Here is a 14,474-nt window from a genome sequence, read left to right as displayed (position 1 = left end):
GCTTTTGCTGATTTTACTGTGACAGTCTATATTATTTCACTGTAAAGTATGCTAAAAAACAAGATATTCTAACTTTGAGAAACCTATTTTTTTTCATATTGTATCTTTTTCTCAAGTGATTGATATTAAATATTAATGAATGCCTTTATTTTTTTAAGTTTTTTTTTACTTATTTTTGAGAGAGAGAGAGAGAGAGAGAGAATCAGTATGAGTGGGGGACAGGCAGAGAAAGAGAGGGAGAGAGAATCTGAAGCAGGCTCCGAGCTGTCAGCACAGAGCCCGACGTGGGGCTCGAACTCACGGACTGTGAGATCATGACCTGAGCCAAAATCAAGAGTCAGATGCTTAACCGACTGAGCCACCCCAGGCGCCCCAATGCCTTTTGATATATATTGAGATTATCATGTTTTCTTACGTATACCTACTGATATGAAAAAATAGAGGCCTATTCATATTAATAGAAAAATAATTTGCAGCTCTGTTTATATTTATATGTGGAAATGTGATGTGTATATCTGTAATAAACATTTTACTAGCTTGACAATTTGAAACAAATCACAAGTAAAGCAACCAGATCCTGAAGTCATTTTTTAAAATTAATTTATTGACTGTGTTTTCAATTTCTTTTATATATTTTGGTTTATACCAATTTCTTTCATGTTGAGATAATTTTGATAACGTTTGTCTACCAAGAAAAATCACTCTGTTTCTTTAAGATTTAAAAGTTTATCTGGGGTGCCTGGGTGGCTCAGTCGGTTAAGCGTCCGACTTCAGCTCAGGTCATGATCTCACAGCCCGTGAGTTCGAGCCCCACGTCGGGCTCTGTGCTGACTGCTCAGAGCCTGGAGCCTGCCTTGGATTCTGTGTCTCCCTCTCTCTCTGCCCCTCCCCTGCTCGTGCTCTGTCTCTCTCTGTCTCAAAAATAAATAAAAACATTTTTAAAAAATTAAAAAATAAAATAAAATAAAAATAAAAGGTTATCAGCGTGGACATGTACACTTTTCTGACCTTCAAGAACTCTATATCTGATATATGCCATCTGGCAGAAGAAAACAGTGTGGGTGCTTGCCTGTCCTTGAGTGGGGTGGAAAAAACACACAAACAACAACAAAAAAAAGTAAAAAAGAAAGAAAGAAAATGTCTCCCCTGAGATGCCAAACCACATATCCGCCCTCAGGCAGATTCGGTGCCAGAATTCATTCTGCCAGTATATTCCAAAAATCTAGTTAAAGTAGTTATGGGCAGTATTGCCCCCGAGGCATCAGGCAGAAACAAAAGTAAATCTCTAAAGGGACGCTCTTTAAACGTAGGCCTCTGAGAATTTCTCAGATAAAGTTGCTGGGAACTTTAGACTCACAGTAGGGGGAAAAAAAGAAATCACAAAACACACGAGGAAAACACTGTCATGAGCACATGGCAATAGCCATCCCCAACAACAGAAAGGGGAATGAGACTCATAAAGACCGCAGATTTGGGGACAACCAAACACACAATATACTACATCGGCTATCTTTAAAGAAATAAAAGAGAATGTTAATAGTGTGGCTGGGGAGAAAGAGACAATCCAAACTGATCATGCAGACCTGAATAATGTTTACAAAGGAAGAAGAAAATAATTCCAACTTGAAATTCAAGGGACAACGTAAACATGAGAATAAACACAGATAAAGGGAGAACAGTAAACTGGAAGCTAAATCGGAAGAAATCACCTAGAATCTAGCCCAGAGACAGAGATGGAAAATATCACAAAGAGACCAAGGCACATGAAGATAGAATCCGACCAGCTGCTGTATCTCTAACCCAAGTTCCATGAAGACAGAATAGAGACAAAGGGAGAGCCACCAGCTAAGTAATTTCCAGAATTAGTTTACAAAACATGAGTCTTAAGATTCAGAAAACCCAGTGAAGTCAAAAGAGGGAAGCAAAAAAGAAAGTCCCACCTCAAGATAACCAAGTAAAACTACAGAACCCCAAAGGCAAAGAGAAAACAATAGAAACATCCAGATATGAAAGAAAAGTCACCTGCAAATGACCTGCCGTTGAATGAAGAGCTGACTTCTTCACAGCATCAGTAAAAGCTAACCTATATGAACAATATCTTTCAAGTGCCGAGAGAAGATGTTTTCAATCTGTTGTCACATGCCAATCTTTCGCAAATGAGCATCACATAAAGACACTTTTAGAGCAGCAAAAGCCTTCAACAGAACCTCATTGAGGAACTTCAACTTGAGATACAACATGGGAAAAGGAAAATGACCCTGGAGACAAGATGTGAGATCCAGAAGGAAGCTGTGGATGGATAAATATAAACAAACATTGACTGTACTAAAACAAAACTAAATATATACACACACACACACACACACACACATATATATATATATATATGTATATATATATATATAATCAGAATTAAAGTAGTCGAGGGTTCTTATATGATTCTGGAGAAACTTTGACTTTAATATGGATGCTTAAGTCTGTGGATAATCCCCAAGTAACCAGGTTGTTCTCTCGTTGCCATGCGAGAACTGTTTCGTCTTGGGTCTTAAATTTCCTTCTTTATTGTTCTTCTTGGACTGGATGGCTAAATGGGAGGAGTCTGGCAAAACACCATCGCTGCCCCTGGTAGTTTGACGAGCCCCCCTAGAACACATAGCTGGGTGGGAGCACCCTCCAGCTTCTCAGCACGCGGCTAGCCTTCACTGTCCGTGGAAGCGTGCCATCGATGAGTGAGCTCAGAACCCCAGCTCTTGTGCATCAGAATGTGCACCCAGAAGTTTTCTCTGTCTGCGGGAAGATGTGGTACCTTACGGAAGAGGGGTGGTATTGACACCCCCTTGTCGAACAAGCCTTTCTGAATCTATTACCTAGTAACGTAAATAACGTTCCCTGAGGCAATAATGGGTAACAGAATTTTTTTTTAAGTTTTATTTTTAAGTAATCTCTACCACCTGGGTGTGGCTCAGTTGGTGGAGCCCCCGACTTCAGCTCAGGTCATGATCTCCTGGTTTGCGGGTTCAAGCCCCTCGTCAGGCTCTGTGCTGACAGCTCAGAGCCTGGAACTTGCTTCACATTCTGTGTCTCCCTCTCTCTCTCTGCCCCTCCCCCTCTTTTGCTCATTCTCTCTGTCTCTCTCCCTTCCCTCTCTCTCTCTCAAAAATAAATAAACTTTTTTTAAAAATTAAAAAAAAAAAGGGGGCGCCTGGGTGGCTCAGTCAGTTAAGTGTCCGACTTGGCTCAGGTCACGATCTCGCGGTCCGTGAGTTCGAGCCCCGCGTCGGGCTCTGGGCTGATGGCTCGGAGCCTGGAGCCTGTTTCAGATTCTGTGTCTCCCTCTCTCTCTGCCCCTCCCCCGTTCATGCTCTGTCTCTCTCTGTCTCAAAAATAAATAAACGTTAAAAAAAATTAAAAAAATAAAAAAAAAACAGTCACAAGCTCTACCGACTGACCCAGCCCGGAGCCCCATGGGTGACAGGCATTGAGGCTTTGCAATCCTTGGTCCTCCCCTCTGTGAGGTATCTGCAGAATGTACCCTGGCTGGTTAAACATTGAATGTTCAGAGATGGTCCCTGTGCTTCCTCTTTCAAGCTGTTGCAGCTATGGTGAGGTGAAAACAGTGGACAGTCTCCTTGCCCCTGTATTTGCTGCACAGATTCTGACGCCAGCTGTCCCACCTCACGCATATAAAAAAATTTAGGCGCACTCGCTTCCCTTTCAAATGCTTAACAGTATATTTTGGGACTCCCTTCCCTTGTGTTTTGCTGTAAAATTCATACTCCAGTATGCTCCGAGCAGCGGAAGAAGTGAAGTACTTAAAAATGCACACCCACCATTTGGGCAACACCAGAGAACTTTTTCTTTTGTACATATCTGGTTTATTGCTTCTCGTCTCATACCTCACATCTATGAAGCGCCTACTCTGGGCCAGAAATCGTGGCGAGCACTTCACGTGAGTTACGTTCCATAGTCCCCACTGCAGACCTGTGTGATAGGTACTAACATTCTGATTTTACAGCAAACAAAACAAAAACCTTGAAAGGTAAAGAGAGTAAGTGGCCATATAGCAAGCAAGTGGCCTATGTTGTTCAACGGGTTGTTTTTTTTCTTTTTAACGTGTAAAACTGTACAAGCCAACCTCCAATAGATCATCGCCGTGGCCTTTAGAATCCTAAATTAGAATTTTCACAATCGGGCTTGCCAACCCCTACAGTACCTTATACACATTAATATTTTGTGTCGGCAAGGGGTGGGAGGAAGAACCAAATATCTTATTGTTGTTTTCATGCATTTCAGATCTCTTACTATTTTCCTCCCAACTTTCTCTTCTGTGTGATTTAAACAAATAATAACAACAAGCGAACTCTTAACGTTCCTGCCAAGACTGTACTTTTTAATGCCTTGGTCACTCTGCCGTCAGCTTAAAACTTCATTTGATTTTCTATATTCTAGGAAAGAGTGAAAGGTACAAAGTGGATGTACATTATTTGAAATTTCGAAAGTATAGCAAAAAAAAAAATTTGACGGCAACCAAAATTGGAAAGTATCTCCATGTCATGAATGAGGGAGCTTTTTCTCTTAATGCTATGAGGTCAAGCCCATTTTTAGAGAGAAGCTTGATTTTTTTATGTGGTAAAGATATTTTACTTTATTTTTTTTTTTTTAATGTGTATTTATTTTTGAGACAGCGAGAGACAGCGCACGAGCCAGGGAGGGGCAGAGAGAGAGGGAGACAGAGAATCCAAAACAGGCTCCAGGCTCCGAGCTGTCAGCACAGAGCCCGACTCAGGGCTTGAACCCACGAACCGTGAGATCATGACCTGAGCCGAAGTCAGATGCTCAACCCACTGAGCCACCCAGGCATCCCTAAGATATTTTATTCTAATATAATTTCAACAAAATATTTTGCAATCCATTTAACATAAAATGAATACATATTTACTGCACATCTACTTTGTTCTCAGAATTTAAGGAGAATATAAGCTATACGTAATAAGAAACAGCTTCTGCCTAGAGAACATATAATTTAGTGGATAATTTATACTGATAAATTTGATTATACTCAAGGCAGAACTTATTAGGTGTTCTTCTTCTCCTTCCTCCCAGTTCTTTAGCAAGACCTAAAATTTGTTCTTTAAAATACGTTGGGGTGCCTGGGGGTTCAGCAGCTAAGCGTCCGACTCTTGATTTCAGCTCAGATCGTGATCTCATGGTTTGTGAGATCAAGCCCCGTGTCAGGCTCTGTGTGGACAGTGCAGAGCCTGATTGGGATTCTCTCTCACCCTTTCTCTCTGCTCTTCCCCCCAAGTTGTGCGTGCACACACACACACACACACACACACACTCTCTCTCTCTCTCTCTCTCTCAAAAGTAAATACACTTAAAATAAAATAAGATGAAATGAAATGAAATGACATGACATGACATGACATGACATGAAATAACATCGTAACTCTGTTCTCTTCGGAGAAGCTTGACTTTGAATTTCAGAGGTAGCCCAGTTTTGTGGTCAGAGATTAGACTCTGTTTTTCTTCTGTTGTATTATCTGATTACAACGATTTACTCTTAAACCCGATTTGAAACGCTGACAGATGCTTCTGTGTTACCCGCTTTAAGGTGCGTCTTTGTGTCCCTCTCATACCAGAGTCATCAGAAGTGGGACCTTCCCTGGTGGTTCACACCACTGTCCCATTTGCAGTCACATACCTGGAGCACAGCACTGAGGATGTGCAGGAGCTAATCTACCAGCAGCTGGAAAGCATTTTGCCAGGACTGCCTCAACCAGTTGTCACCAAATGCCAGAAATGGAGATATTCCCAGGTAATCAGAGAATCCAGGGGTATGGGCACAGTTTTCTTAATCAAACCGACAGGGTCAGCAGAACTGATGATTTTTTTTTCTCATCTTTGCCACTCTGTAGTAAAAGAAATGGACGATCTGATCTCTGGGGCAAATATTTGTTTGCCTCGTACATGGCTGTGAACTTCTACGGGTCTTTTTAGCCTGTCATTTCCCAACAAGCGATGCACGCAATTTCCCCTGGGCTTATGTTCAAAGACTAGCATCTCAAGACTTATACACCCTGAAAATATGGGGTTTCCTATTCAAGCAAGGCAGGTTGTATATCAAAATGCAGCTGTTTCTCTGGGGTTTTTCTAAATCAGTACTGTGGTTATATAGAAACCACTTGAACCTCCCCAATTTTTTGCAATATGTTAGATTAACCTTGTTAGTGTATTTCGCTACCACAATTTTCATTTTTGTTAAGTTCCCACTTTGGTTTTGACTGCCGCAAGCAGGGTTCTTTGGGGGACAAAGGTGAATACCTGTAGAATTCAGCTACTCAAGCTGTTTTTCAGGGTTTGATCAACCTGCTGATCACTCTACTGGCTCAGACTTCAAGCTCTTTAAGTAAATGTTGACTTTTGCAACAACCTCTGCATATTCCAACAGAAGTTTGTGCATATTTGTAGAAAAAAATCTTTTGATCTGTAAACTCAGTTGTAAAGCCATTGGGGATAGTGGAGTGAAGGTCAGAGGGAGGAAAGGAGCGGTGACGTGTCTTCCCCAAGATTTCTGAGCCTGTTGATTAACCAATTTATCCGCACTATCGGTTACCCAAAAGCAGTATTGTGAGAAATTGCAGCAGATTTTGTATATTTTAAAGGGCTATCCAAAATCAGAGGAAATGGTAAATTACTTCCTAAAATATGACAGCATGTCTGTGTGTTTACCCGTGTCATCTGAAGTTCAATTATACAGTGAACCTTTGGGGAAAATATTTACTTAAATAGATCATGGTCACTTTAGAAGACTTTCCTCTTTCCTTCTAAAAAGCATTGAAAGATCCCAATAGCTAATGTCTTTAAGTGATACTTAATTCCATTTTAGGTTGACTTGAAAAAGAAGACAGGGAAATCATCTTGTCGGTATAATTTGAAGCTAGATACATTACACAGTCATTTGGCAATTTATAAATATTCCTTTAAAAGAAACAATAGTTTGTGAGTTTCTTCTTGTGATTTCTGCAAAATAATAAACTTAAAAGATGGGCTCAAACCACCTTATGTCTTCAAATTTAATGCGTTAATAGAAATAGATTTGTCCTAACCACAAAATGACCTATTCAAAGTTGTGCAATATCACAAAATTTAATAAAAAAATATCTGAACACAAAGTACATCCAAGCCGTAGCAATGATTTTTATTACAATTTGGATGTTCTCTCTTGAAATTGTCCCAGTGCGTTTACAGCTCTGTGTCATGAAATCTACATTGGCTGCAGAGTCTAAAAGGGAGTGAGCTGTTTCATTTAAACTTAGAAGCTTGCATTTTCTACTCTTCTCCTTTCTACCCTTCTGCTAGTAGCCTGAGGGTACAAAGCATAACATTGTCATTTGTGGCAGAAATCTTGCCCATATTGTGAAATAGACGATAGGTAGATAAGTAGGTAGGTAAGTAGATGGATGGATGGATAGATAGATAGATAGATAGATAGATAATCTCCCATACCACCTTAGAAAAAGGAATAGGAATGACAGGTCCAGAGATATAATAGGATTTAACTAGTTTTCAGTTATTGTTCCCAAGGGAACATTTCTCCAGTGCTATGCAAAGGTCCGTCATAACCTTTGAAACCTGACATCAATGTAAGCACCTGTTATTTCCTCACTGTCCCGGAACACCTGAGCTACCTTCAACAAGTTCATGGATGTATGTGCATGACTATGGTCTACCATGTGCATAAATGGAAGGGGAGGATTGTGTAGGGGCAGGGACAAAAAAGAAAGAGGAACAACCAACTTGTTTGGAAGTTCCCTTCATTTCTGAGCAGCAGTGTAGTCCCCATAATGGGGAGATCCCACCCCTATTTTCTTCCAGCCTGGGTCCCACCCTGTGTTTCTTTTCTTCCTCTTCCTCTCCTGTTCCACCCCAAACATCTCCTATCCTTCACACTCTAGCCTCTTCCTTTTCTACCCCCTTTCTGCCAAATGATAAAGCTCCTCAAACCCTCATTTTACAAAACCCTAGACAGACCACAGGATGGGTGTCCCCTACACCAGGCAGCAGTGAGTGGTGTGGATTCCCCATCTTAGACCCCTCGGGATTGGCTCTTTATCTCCATTCATTTTATCTTTTCCCTTTCTTCTCTTCCTTTGCGTCCCTGCGCTGCATCCTGATACCCAGTGGCTGTGAAGGGGAGGGGAGAAGAGGGAAAGAGAGAGCAATGATGAGTACCCAGTGTGACAGCCCAGGAGCTGGGCCACTGCGATATGTGATCCCATTTAGTATCGGAAGTAGTCTGATGAGGTGGCTAGTTTTAGCCCACTATAGCAATGAGAAAACCATGAAATGACCTCCCTAAGGTCCCATGACTAGTCATGACAAAGGTAGTCTTCCCAGCCTCTCCGTCCTTCCCTGCTCTTCACGGACCTTCTGTACCATACGGCTGTGGCCACAAGCCTCCACAAGCTTAGTAGCTGGAAACGACATAAATTTATTACCTTAAGTTCGGGAGGTCAGAAGTTCAAGACCAGTTTTGAAGTGTGGGCAGGCTGTTTTTCTCTCTGTGGTCTCTAGGAGAGGATCCATTTTCTTGCCTGTTACAGTTTTTACAAGTTGCCCACATTCCTTGGCTCGGAGCCCTTCCCGCACCTTCAGAGCCAGCAGCAGCCGGTCAAGTCCTTGTTGTGCGTCACTGTGGCCCTCGCTTTTGCCCCTACTCTTCCTTTGACGACCTTGTGATTACTTTGGGCTCTCCTAGATAATCCAGGAAAATCTCCCCATCCGGGGTCCAAGTGATTACCAACGTTTATTCCAGCTGCAACCTTAATGCTCCCTCAGCATTCACAGATGCTGGGGATTAGGATGCGACCATCTTTGGTAGGGGCAGCATGATTTCTGTCTACCACACCCTCTTTCCCCCAGACTTCCCTCGGTAGGTTCCTTTAGGAGGCAGTACCTCCTAACCTCATCAAACCTCTGGGGAGAGCATCACCCTTTAGGGCTCAAGCCACTCCCAGGAAGTGGCTGCTCTCCCATGCCCAGGGCTGCCTCTAATGTGACTTGCCCACAGTGGCAGGGGGCAGTGAAAGATGTCTGCTCATTATTCATTTGGCTACTCATTTACTCAATAAGCACTTAGCAAATGCCCTCGGCGTGCCTGGGACTCTGCTCATAGAACCCTGCAGACGAGGATTTGCTGATGGCCTTCTCCTAAGACACGAAGTTGAATTTTTGGTCTTGAGGAAGAAAACGGTGCATTCTTGTGGGCGCTGCTCTGCCGGGAGAAAAGAGGCGGATGAAGGAGGAAGGCGTGTGTGAAAGACTTGGGAGCCACTCGGTGCCTCCCATGTGGGTTTGAATAACACGCTTGAATAGGTGGTTTGAACAAACTTAGCGAAGCAATGGCAGGTTTTCCTGGTTCTTAGTCTTCCCGTTGGTGCTCTTTGCCGTCCATAATTGAACTGTTTATCCAGTTAGTATAACTTGATGTCTAAGCTGGGATGCATTGTGTTAAGATTTCTGTAACTGGTGTGATACATTAGCCCTTTCAGGAGGAGAGTAATAACTAAAAATGGCTTCCGGCATACCTGGATGGGACGTGGTAATCAGTTTGAGGGCCCCGAAACTCACTCCTATTTGCTGTGCTTTCCCTTGTTCTGGGGGTCATCATGAAGCCTTTCTCAAACTATAGGAAATGTCTGATTTGCTTGTGAGTAACTCTGCTTTCCCCCACATTCTTTAGTCCCCCAAAATACCAGTGGCCCTTTCCCCCACTTTATTTAGCACACCCATGGATTATGTTCTTCAAAAAAAACAAAGCAAAGCAAAACAAAACACTGAATGCGTTTTCAAACACCAAGGAAATCAATCAGGAGAGGAATTTAAGGGGAGGGGAAAGAGAAGAGGGAGGTGGTGAATGAATGAGTACATCGGTATCTTTGACAAAATACACGGATGCGCACGAGCCTCTTAGGCTTTTGCGGCACGATTAGTAGTAAGGTATCTTCTGTAGTTACATTTCTTTACGTGGCCCTTTGCCCTGAGATTATGCCTTCTCTCTCCCCAGTGGCAGTCCATTCATATTTTTTTAGAAGAAGCATGAGTTCTTTAAGAACCTGATAAAAGCTATGAGCATGGCGGTTCCCATCATTTCAAAATATACACGTACACATGACCCCCAAAATTGCATACAATTATGAGGATTTATAAGCAACCAAGGTCCTCCCTCGAGTCCAGCATTAAGAGCACCTGCTATAAATGTTATACTAGTATGACCTGCATAAATCAAGAGCCCCTCATGGCCCGGTCTTGTGTTGCGCTCAAAGAAACACCATTCCGCAACCAAAAGAAATTTAAAATACGGGCATACCTTGTTTTATGTGACTTGACTTTAGCGTGTCACAGATACTGTGTTATTTACAAATTTAAGATTTCTGGCAATGCTGGGTCAAGCAAATTTATCAGCACTGGTTGTTTGTTTGTTTGTTTCCCAATGAAATTTCCTCACTTCGCGTCTCTCTGTCACATTTTGGTAATTCTCACAATATCTTCAACTTTTTCATTATTATGATATTTATTGTGGTGATCTGTGCTCAGTGGTTAGGACTCACTGAAAGCTCAGATGGTGGTTAACATTTTGTACCAATAAAATGTGTTTAAATTAAAGTATGTACATTTTTAAAGACATGATGCTATTGCATAATTAACTGACTACAGTATGGTATAAACGTAACTTTCATATGCGTGGAAAACCAAAAAAAGTCATTTGACTTGCTTTATTGTGATACTCGTTTTATTGCGGCTTTATTTTTAGAGCCTGTGGCCTTAGCCACCACACAACACAGCCCATCTAAAAACAGATATAGGGGCACCTGGGTGGCTCAGTCAGTTGAGCATCCAACTCTTGATCTTGGCTCAGGTCATGATCTCACGGTTCAGGAGATCAAGCCCCATGTGGGGCTGTCAGCACAGAGCCTGCTTGTGATTCACTCTCTCCCTCTCTGCCCCTCCCCCACTTGCACTTGTTCTCTCTCTCAAAATAAATAAATAAACATTAAAAAAATAGCAACAGGGCGCCCGGGTGGTTCAGTCGGTTAGGTGTCCGACTTCGGCTCAGGTCACGATTCAGCGGTTCATGAGTTCAAGCCCCGCATCGGGCTCTGTGCTGATAGCTCGGAGCCTGGAGCCTGCTTCGGATTCTGTGTCTCCCTCCCCTGCTCATTCTCTCTTTCTGTCTCTCTCTGTCTCTCTCTGTCTCTCTCTCTTTCTGTCTCTCTCTCTCTCTCTGTCTCTGTCTCTCTCTCTTTCTCAAAAATAAGTAAACATCAAACAAAAACCTTTTCTTAATAAAATAGATGGTCAATTTTGACACTTTTCTTTAATGTTTTTATTCTATCTATGTAACTCAAGAAATATAGACACTTACATTTGTCTGTTTTAATGTGGCTGGTAAGCTGATTCTAAAAACATTTTAGAAAAAGCTGGTACACCTCAAAGACATTGGCCAGTGCACTGTCACAGATTTGAACATACAGCCTTCTAGGATAGGTACTTTGAAAAAGAAATAATCATTGTACAGTAATCAAGTACATCCCATGTGTTGCTTTGTAGTTTATTTCCACGATGGAATCATGCTCTATCGCTCATCCTGTCCCTGGTCCTGTGATTTTTCCCCCATATCTGTGCTTTATAATTTCTGGATTTTTAATGAGGCGATTATGATCTTGGACCTTGGAGTCAGACAGATTTAGGTTCAAAGCTGGGTGCCTGGTGTGCTCTGAATGGGCTAGACTTGATGCTCGGAGCCCCAGGGCCTGTGTGTGAATGGTGACATCTGAACCTACCCCACAGCGGTTGTCGTTGGGACGAAAGGAGACAACACAGTAGAAAACGTTTACTGCAGATGCCAGGACAAAGCAAGTTCTGAGTAGGTTTTACTACACAGGGATGGCAAGAGGAAGAAGGGAAGGAGTGGGGTCATTTCTTACTAGCTTAGCTCGTGCGTCCCTTGTTTTTGTTCCTTAACTCCCTCTCTTCGTGGACACGTGCTGTCCTCCTTTTTCACTTCTCTTACTGTCTTTTCTGTTTCTCTCTTTTCTGCACTCTCCACTTCAGTTACGCAAATAGCTGTGGACAGGCGTGTTTCTGAAAGAGTGAGTCAATGCCAGGGGCTGTGACAGTCACACCATAAGGACTGTTGAATGACATCAGAGCAAGGTGAGACCAAAGAGGTAGATGTCTATGGATGCAAGGAACTCTTTGTCAATTAGTTCTTTGGTTTTTTTTTTTAAGTTTATGGATCTTTCAGCTTCTTGCCATTTGTTCCCAGACAAACTTGCACATTTTTTAGAGTTTGGTCGTTTAGCACACTTATGCCATGAGTCAACATTTCCTGGAGTGAAATTACGGCCACAAGAGCACTCTTGCCGAGGTGCCATAAGTTTACGGTAACATACGGAGAGCCCAAACAGGCCCTCCGGGATCAGTGGACTATGGCATGACCCAATCCGTCAACAGCTAGTCATGTAACAGGTGTCAGTCCTAAGCATTCCATTGAGTAATCTCCCACCTCTTTGTCACTGGCCCCTAACTAATGAGTTGCTTCAGTTGATTATGAGGTAGCTGCATATAGGTGAGATCATTGGCTGAGAAATTCTGGTCATTGAATTAGGGATGTACAGTCACAGTTTAATTGAAGTTTATATGAGCCGAGATTTCCCCTCTTCACAAAATTCCATATTCTGTGAGCTATTAAATGTTTTAACACATGCATTTAATTAAATCATTTTTTTCTTAAGTACTCATGAGACTAATCCTGCCTGTATTCGGTGTGACGCTTTTTCAGAAGAACTAATTATTTTGAGCAGCATTGCTTTATAGAAAGCTTTTTAAAGCAGTCTGTGTCATTTCTCCTGGACAAATGCTGTATATATTCATCTGCAGTCAGTATTACTACTTAAAACTTGATGGCGGATGTTATTTATGGGTGTGGATACCCTGAGAGAAATAGACCCTATTCCAGCACATTTCCATAAAGGGTAAGTCTCCTTGGTCTTTAGGATAGACGTCAGTATTATGCTATACAAACAGCAAACAAAAGTTTTGCTGACATACGCTATTTATATCCACATTAGAAACTAATGATGTACATTTGGGGTGTACATTGGATGTACACCCCAAATGTACATTGCACACTGAGCCTGGGTGGCTCAGTTGGTTAGGCGTCTGACTTCAGCTCAGGTCGTGATCTCAAGTCCGTGAGTTCAGGCCCCGCATTGGGCTCTGTGCTGACAGCTCAGAGCCTGGAGCCTGCTTCGGATTCTGTGTCTCCCTCTCTCTCTGCCCCACCCCTGCTCATGCTCTGTCTCTCTCTGTCTCAAAAATAAATAAAAACATTAAAAAAATTTTTTTAGGGGCGCCTGGGTGGCTCAGTCAGTTGAGCGTCCGACTTCAGCTCAGGTCACGATCTCGTGGTTCACGAGTTCGAGCCCCGCGTCGGGCTCTGGGCTGACGGCTCAGAGCCTGGAGCCCGCTTCGGATTCTGTGTCTCCCTCTCTCTCTGCCCCTCCCCGCTCATGCTCTGTCTCTCTCTCCCTCTCTGTCAAAAATAAATAAAACATTAAAAAAATTTAAAAAAAATTTTTTTTTAAGAAATTAATGATGTACATTCATGTTTCCATTTCACACACATATATTGAGCTCCTACTCTAAATCAGACATCATACAGCTTTCTGAAGACTCAAAGACAGCTCCCTTCCTTCAAGGAGCTTCCTGTATAATCAGGAAAACTGACCAAGAAGCAGATAACCATGATATAGCACAATTTGCTGAAAGAAAGGTGTGTATAATATTCTCTTGAACGCAGAGCGGTTTGAGGTGAGAGTGGTAATTCGTAGTTTCCTAAGAGAAGATGTGTCTTGAGCTGACTCCTACAAAATGAAGTCAAACAGGCAAAGGGAATGACGTTAGCATGATATTCTAGCAAGACATGCACTTTCCCAGAGGCAGGAGAGTGAAAGGTGCACTCTTTGTGTGTACCTTGGTCTTTGCCATCATCTTTTATAGCATTTTTAGAAACATGACAGTGCACATCATCATTTTATTACACTACGTGTGGTGTGTGTGTGTGTATTCATTATATATTCTATATATATTCGTTCTCTCTGTGTGTGTCTCAAAAAAGTCGTTTATTCATCCCCTACCCCACTCTGTGTAGCTCATCGCGCTTTGCACTTAACTCGCTCAGTCTCCATCCACCCTGTGGAGGGTCTGCTTCTCCACTGCACAGACGACGTGGGGAAATAGAGGCTCAGTCCCTCGTGTGAGGCTCTTCCCCTGGGAAGTGGCCAAACTGGGGTTCAAACACAGGCATCCAGACACCTCACTCGACTGCCAGTAATTGCTTGAGCTCTGGCTTTCCCCCAATTATGACACATTCTTCTGTCATCGTTCTTTCGCTGCTGTCAGCTACA

The 14,474-nt window shown here is 42.5% G+C and overlaps 1 protein-coding gene across 5 annotated transcripts in view; it reads left to right on the top strand.

Annotated features, from left to right (window-relative positions):
- RNLS (renalase, FAD dependent amine oxidase) overlaps window positions 1–14,474 on the top strand; it is a 278,831-nt gene that overhangs the window by 227,633 nt on the left and 36,724 nt on the right. For 3 of the 5 annotated variants that reach the window (XM_015536263.2, XM_042960459.1, XM_007079260.3), the window contains exon 6: window positions 5,643–5,818. In XM_015536263.2, the coding sequence (XP_015391749.2) occupies window positions 5,643–5,818 (176 nt within the window). Of the gene's footprint in view, window positions 1–5,642; window positions 5,819–5,918; window positions 7,097–14,474 lie in introns of those variants that run through there. The other 2 variants (XM_042960460.1, XM_015536264.2) reach the window with 2 other exon arrangements.

This window comes from Panthera tigris, chromosome D2, assembly GCF_018350195.1.
Source record: "Panthera tigris isolate Pti1 chromosome D2, P.tigris_Pti1_mat1.1, whole genome shotgun sequence".
In the NCBI taxonomy this organism is placed as follows: domain Eukaryota; kingdom Metazoa; phylum Chordata; class Mammalia; order Carnivora; family Felidae; genus Panthera; species Panthera tigris.
The sequence above is the reverse complement of the archived record's forward strand: the minus strand, read 5'-3'. Positions and strand labels throughout refer to the sequence as shown.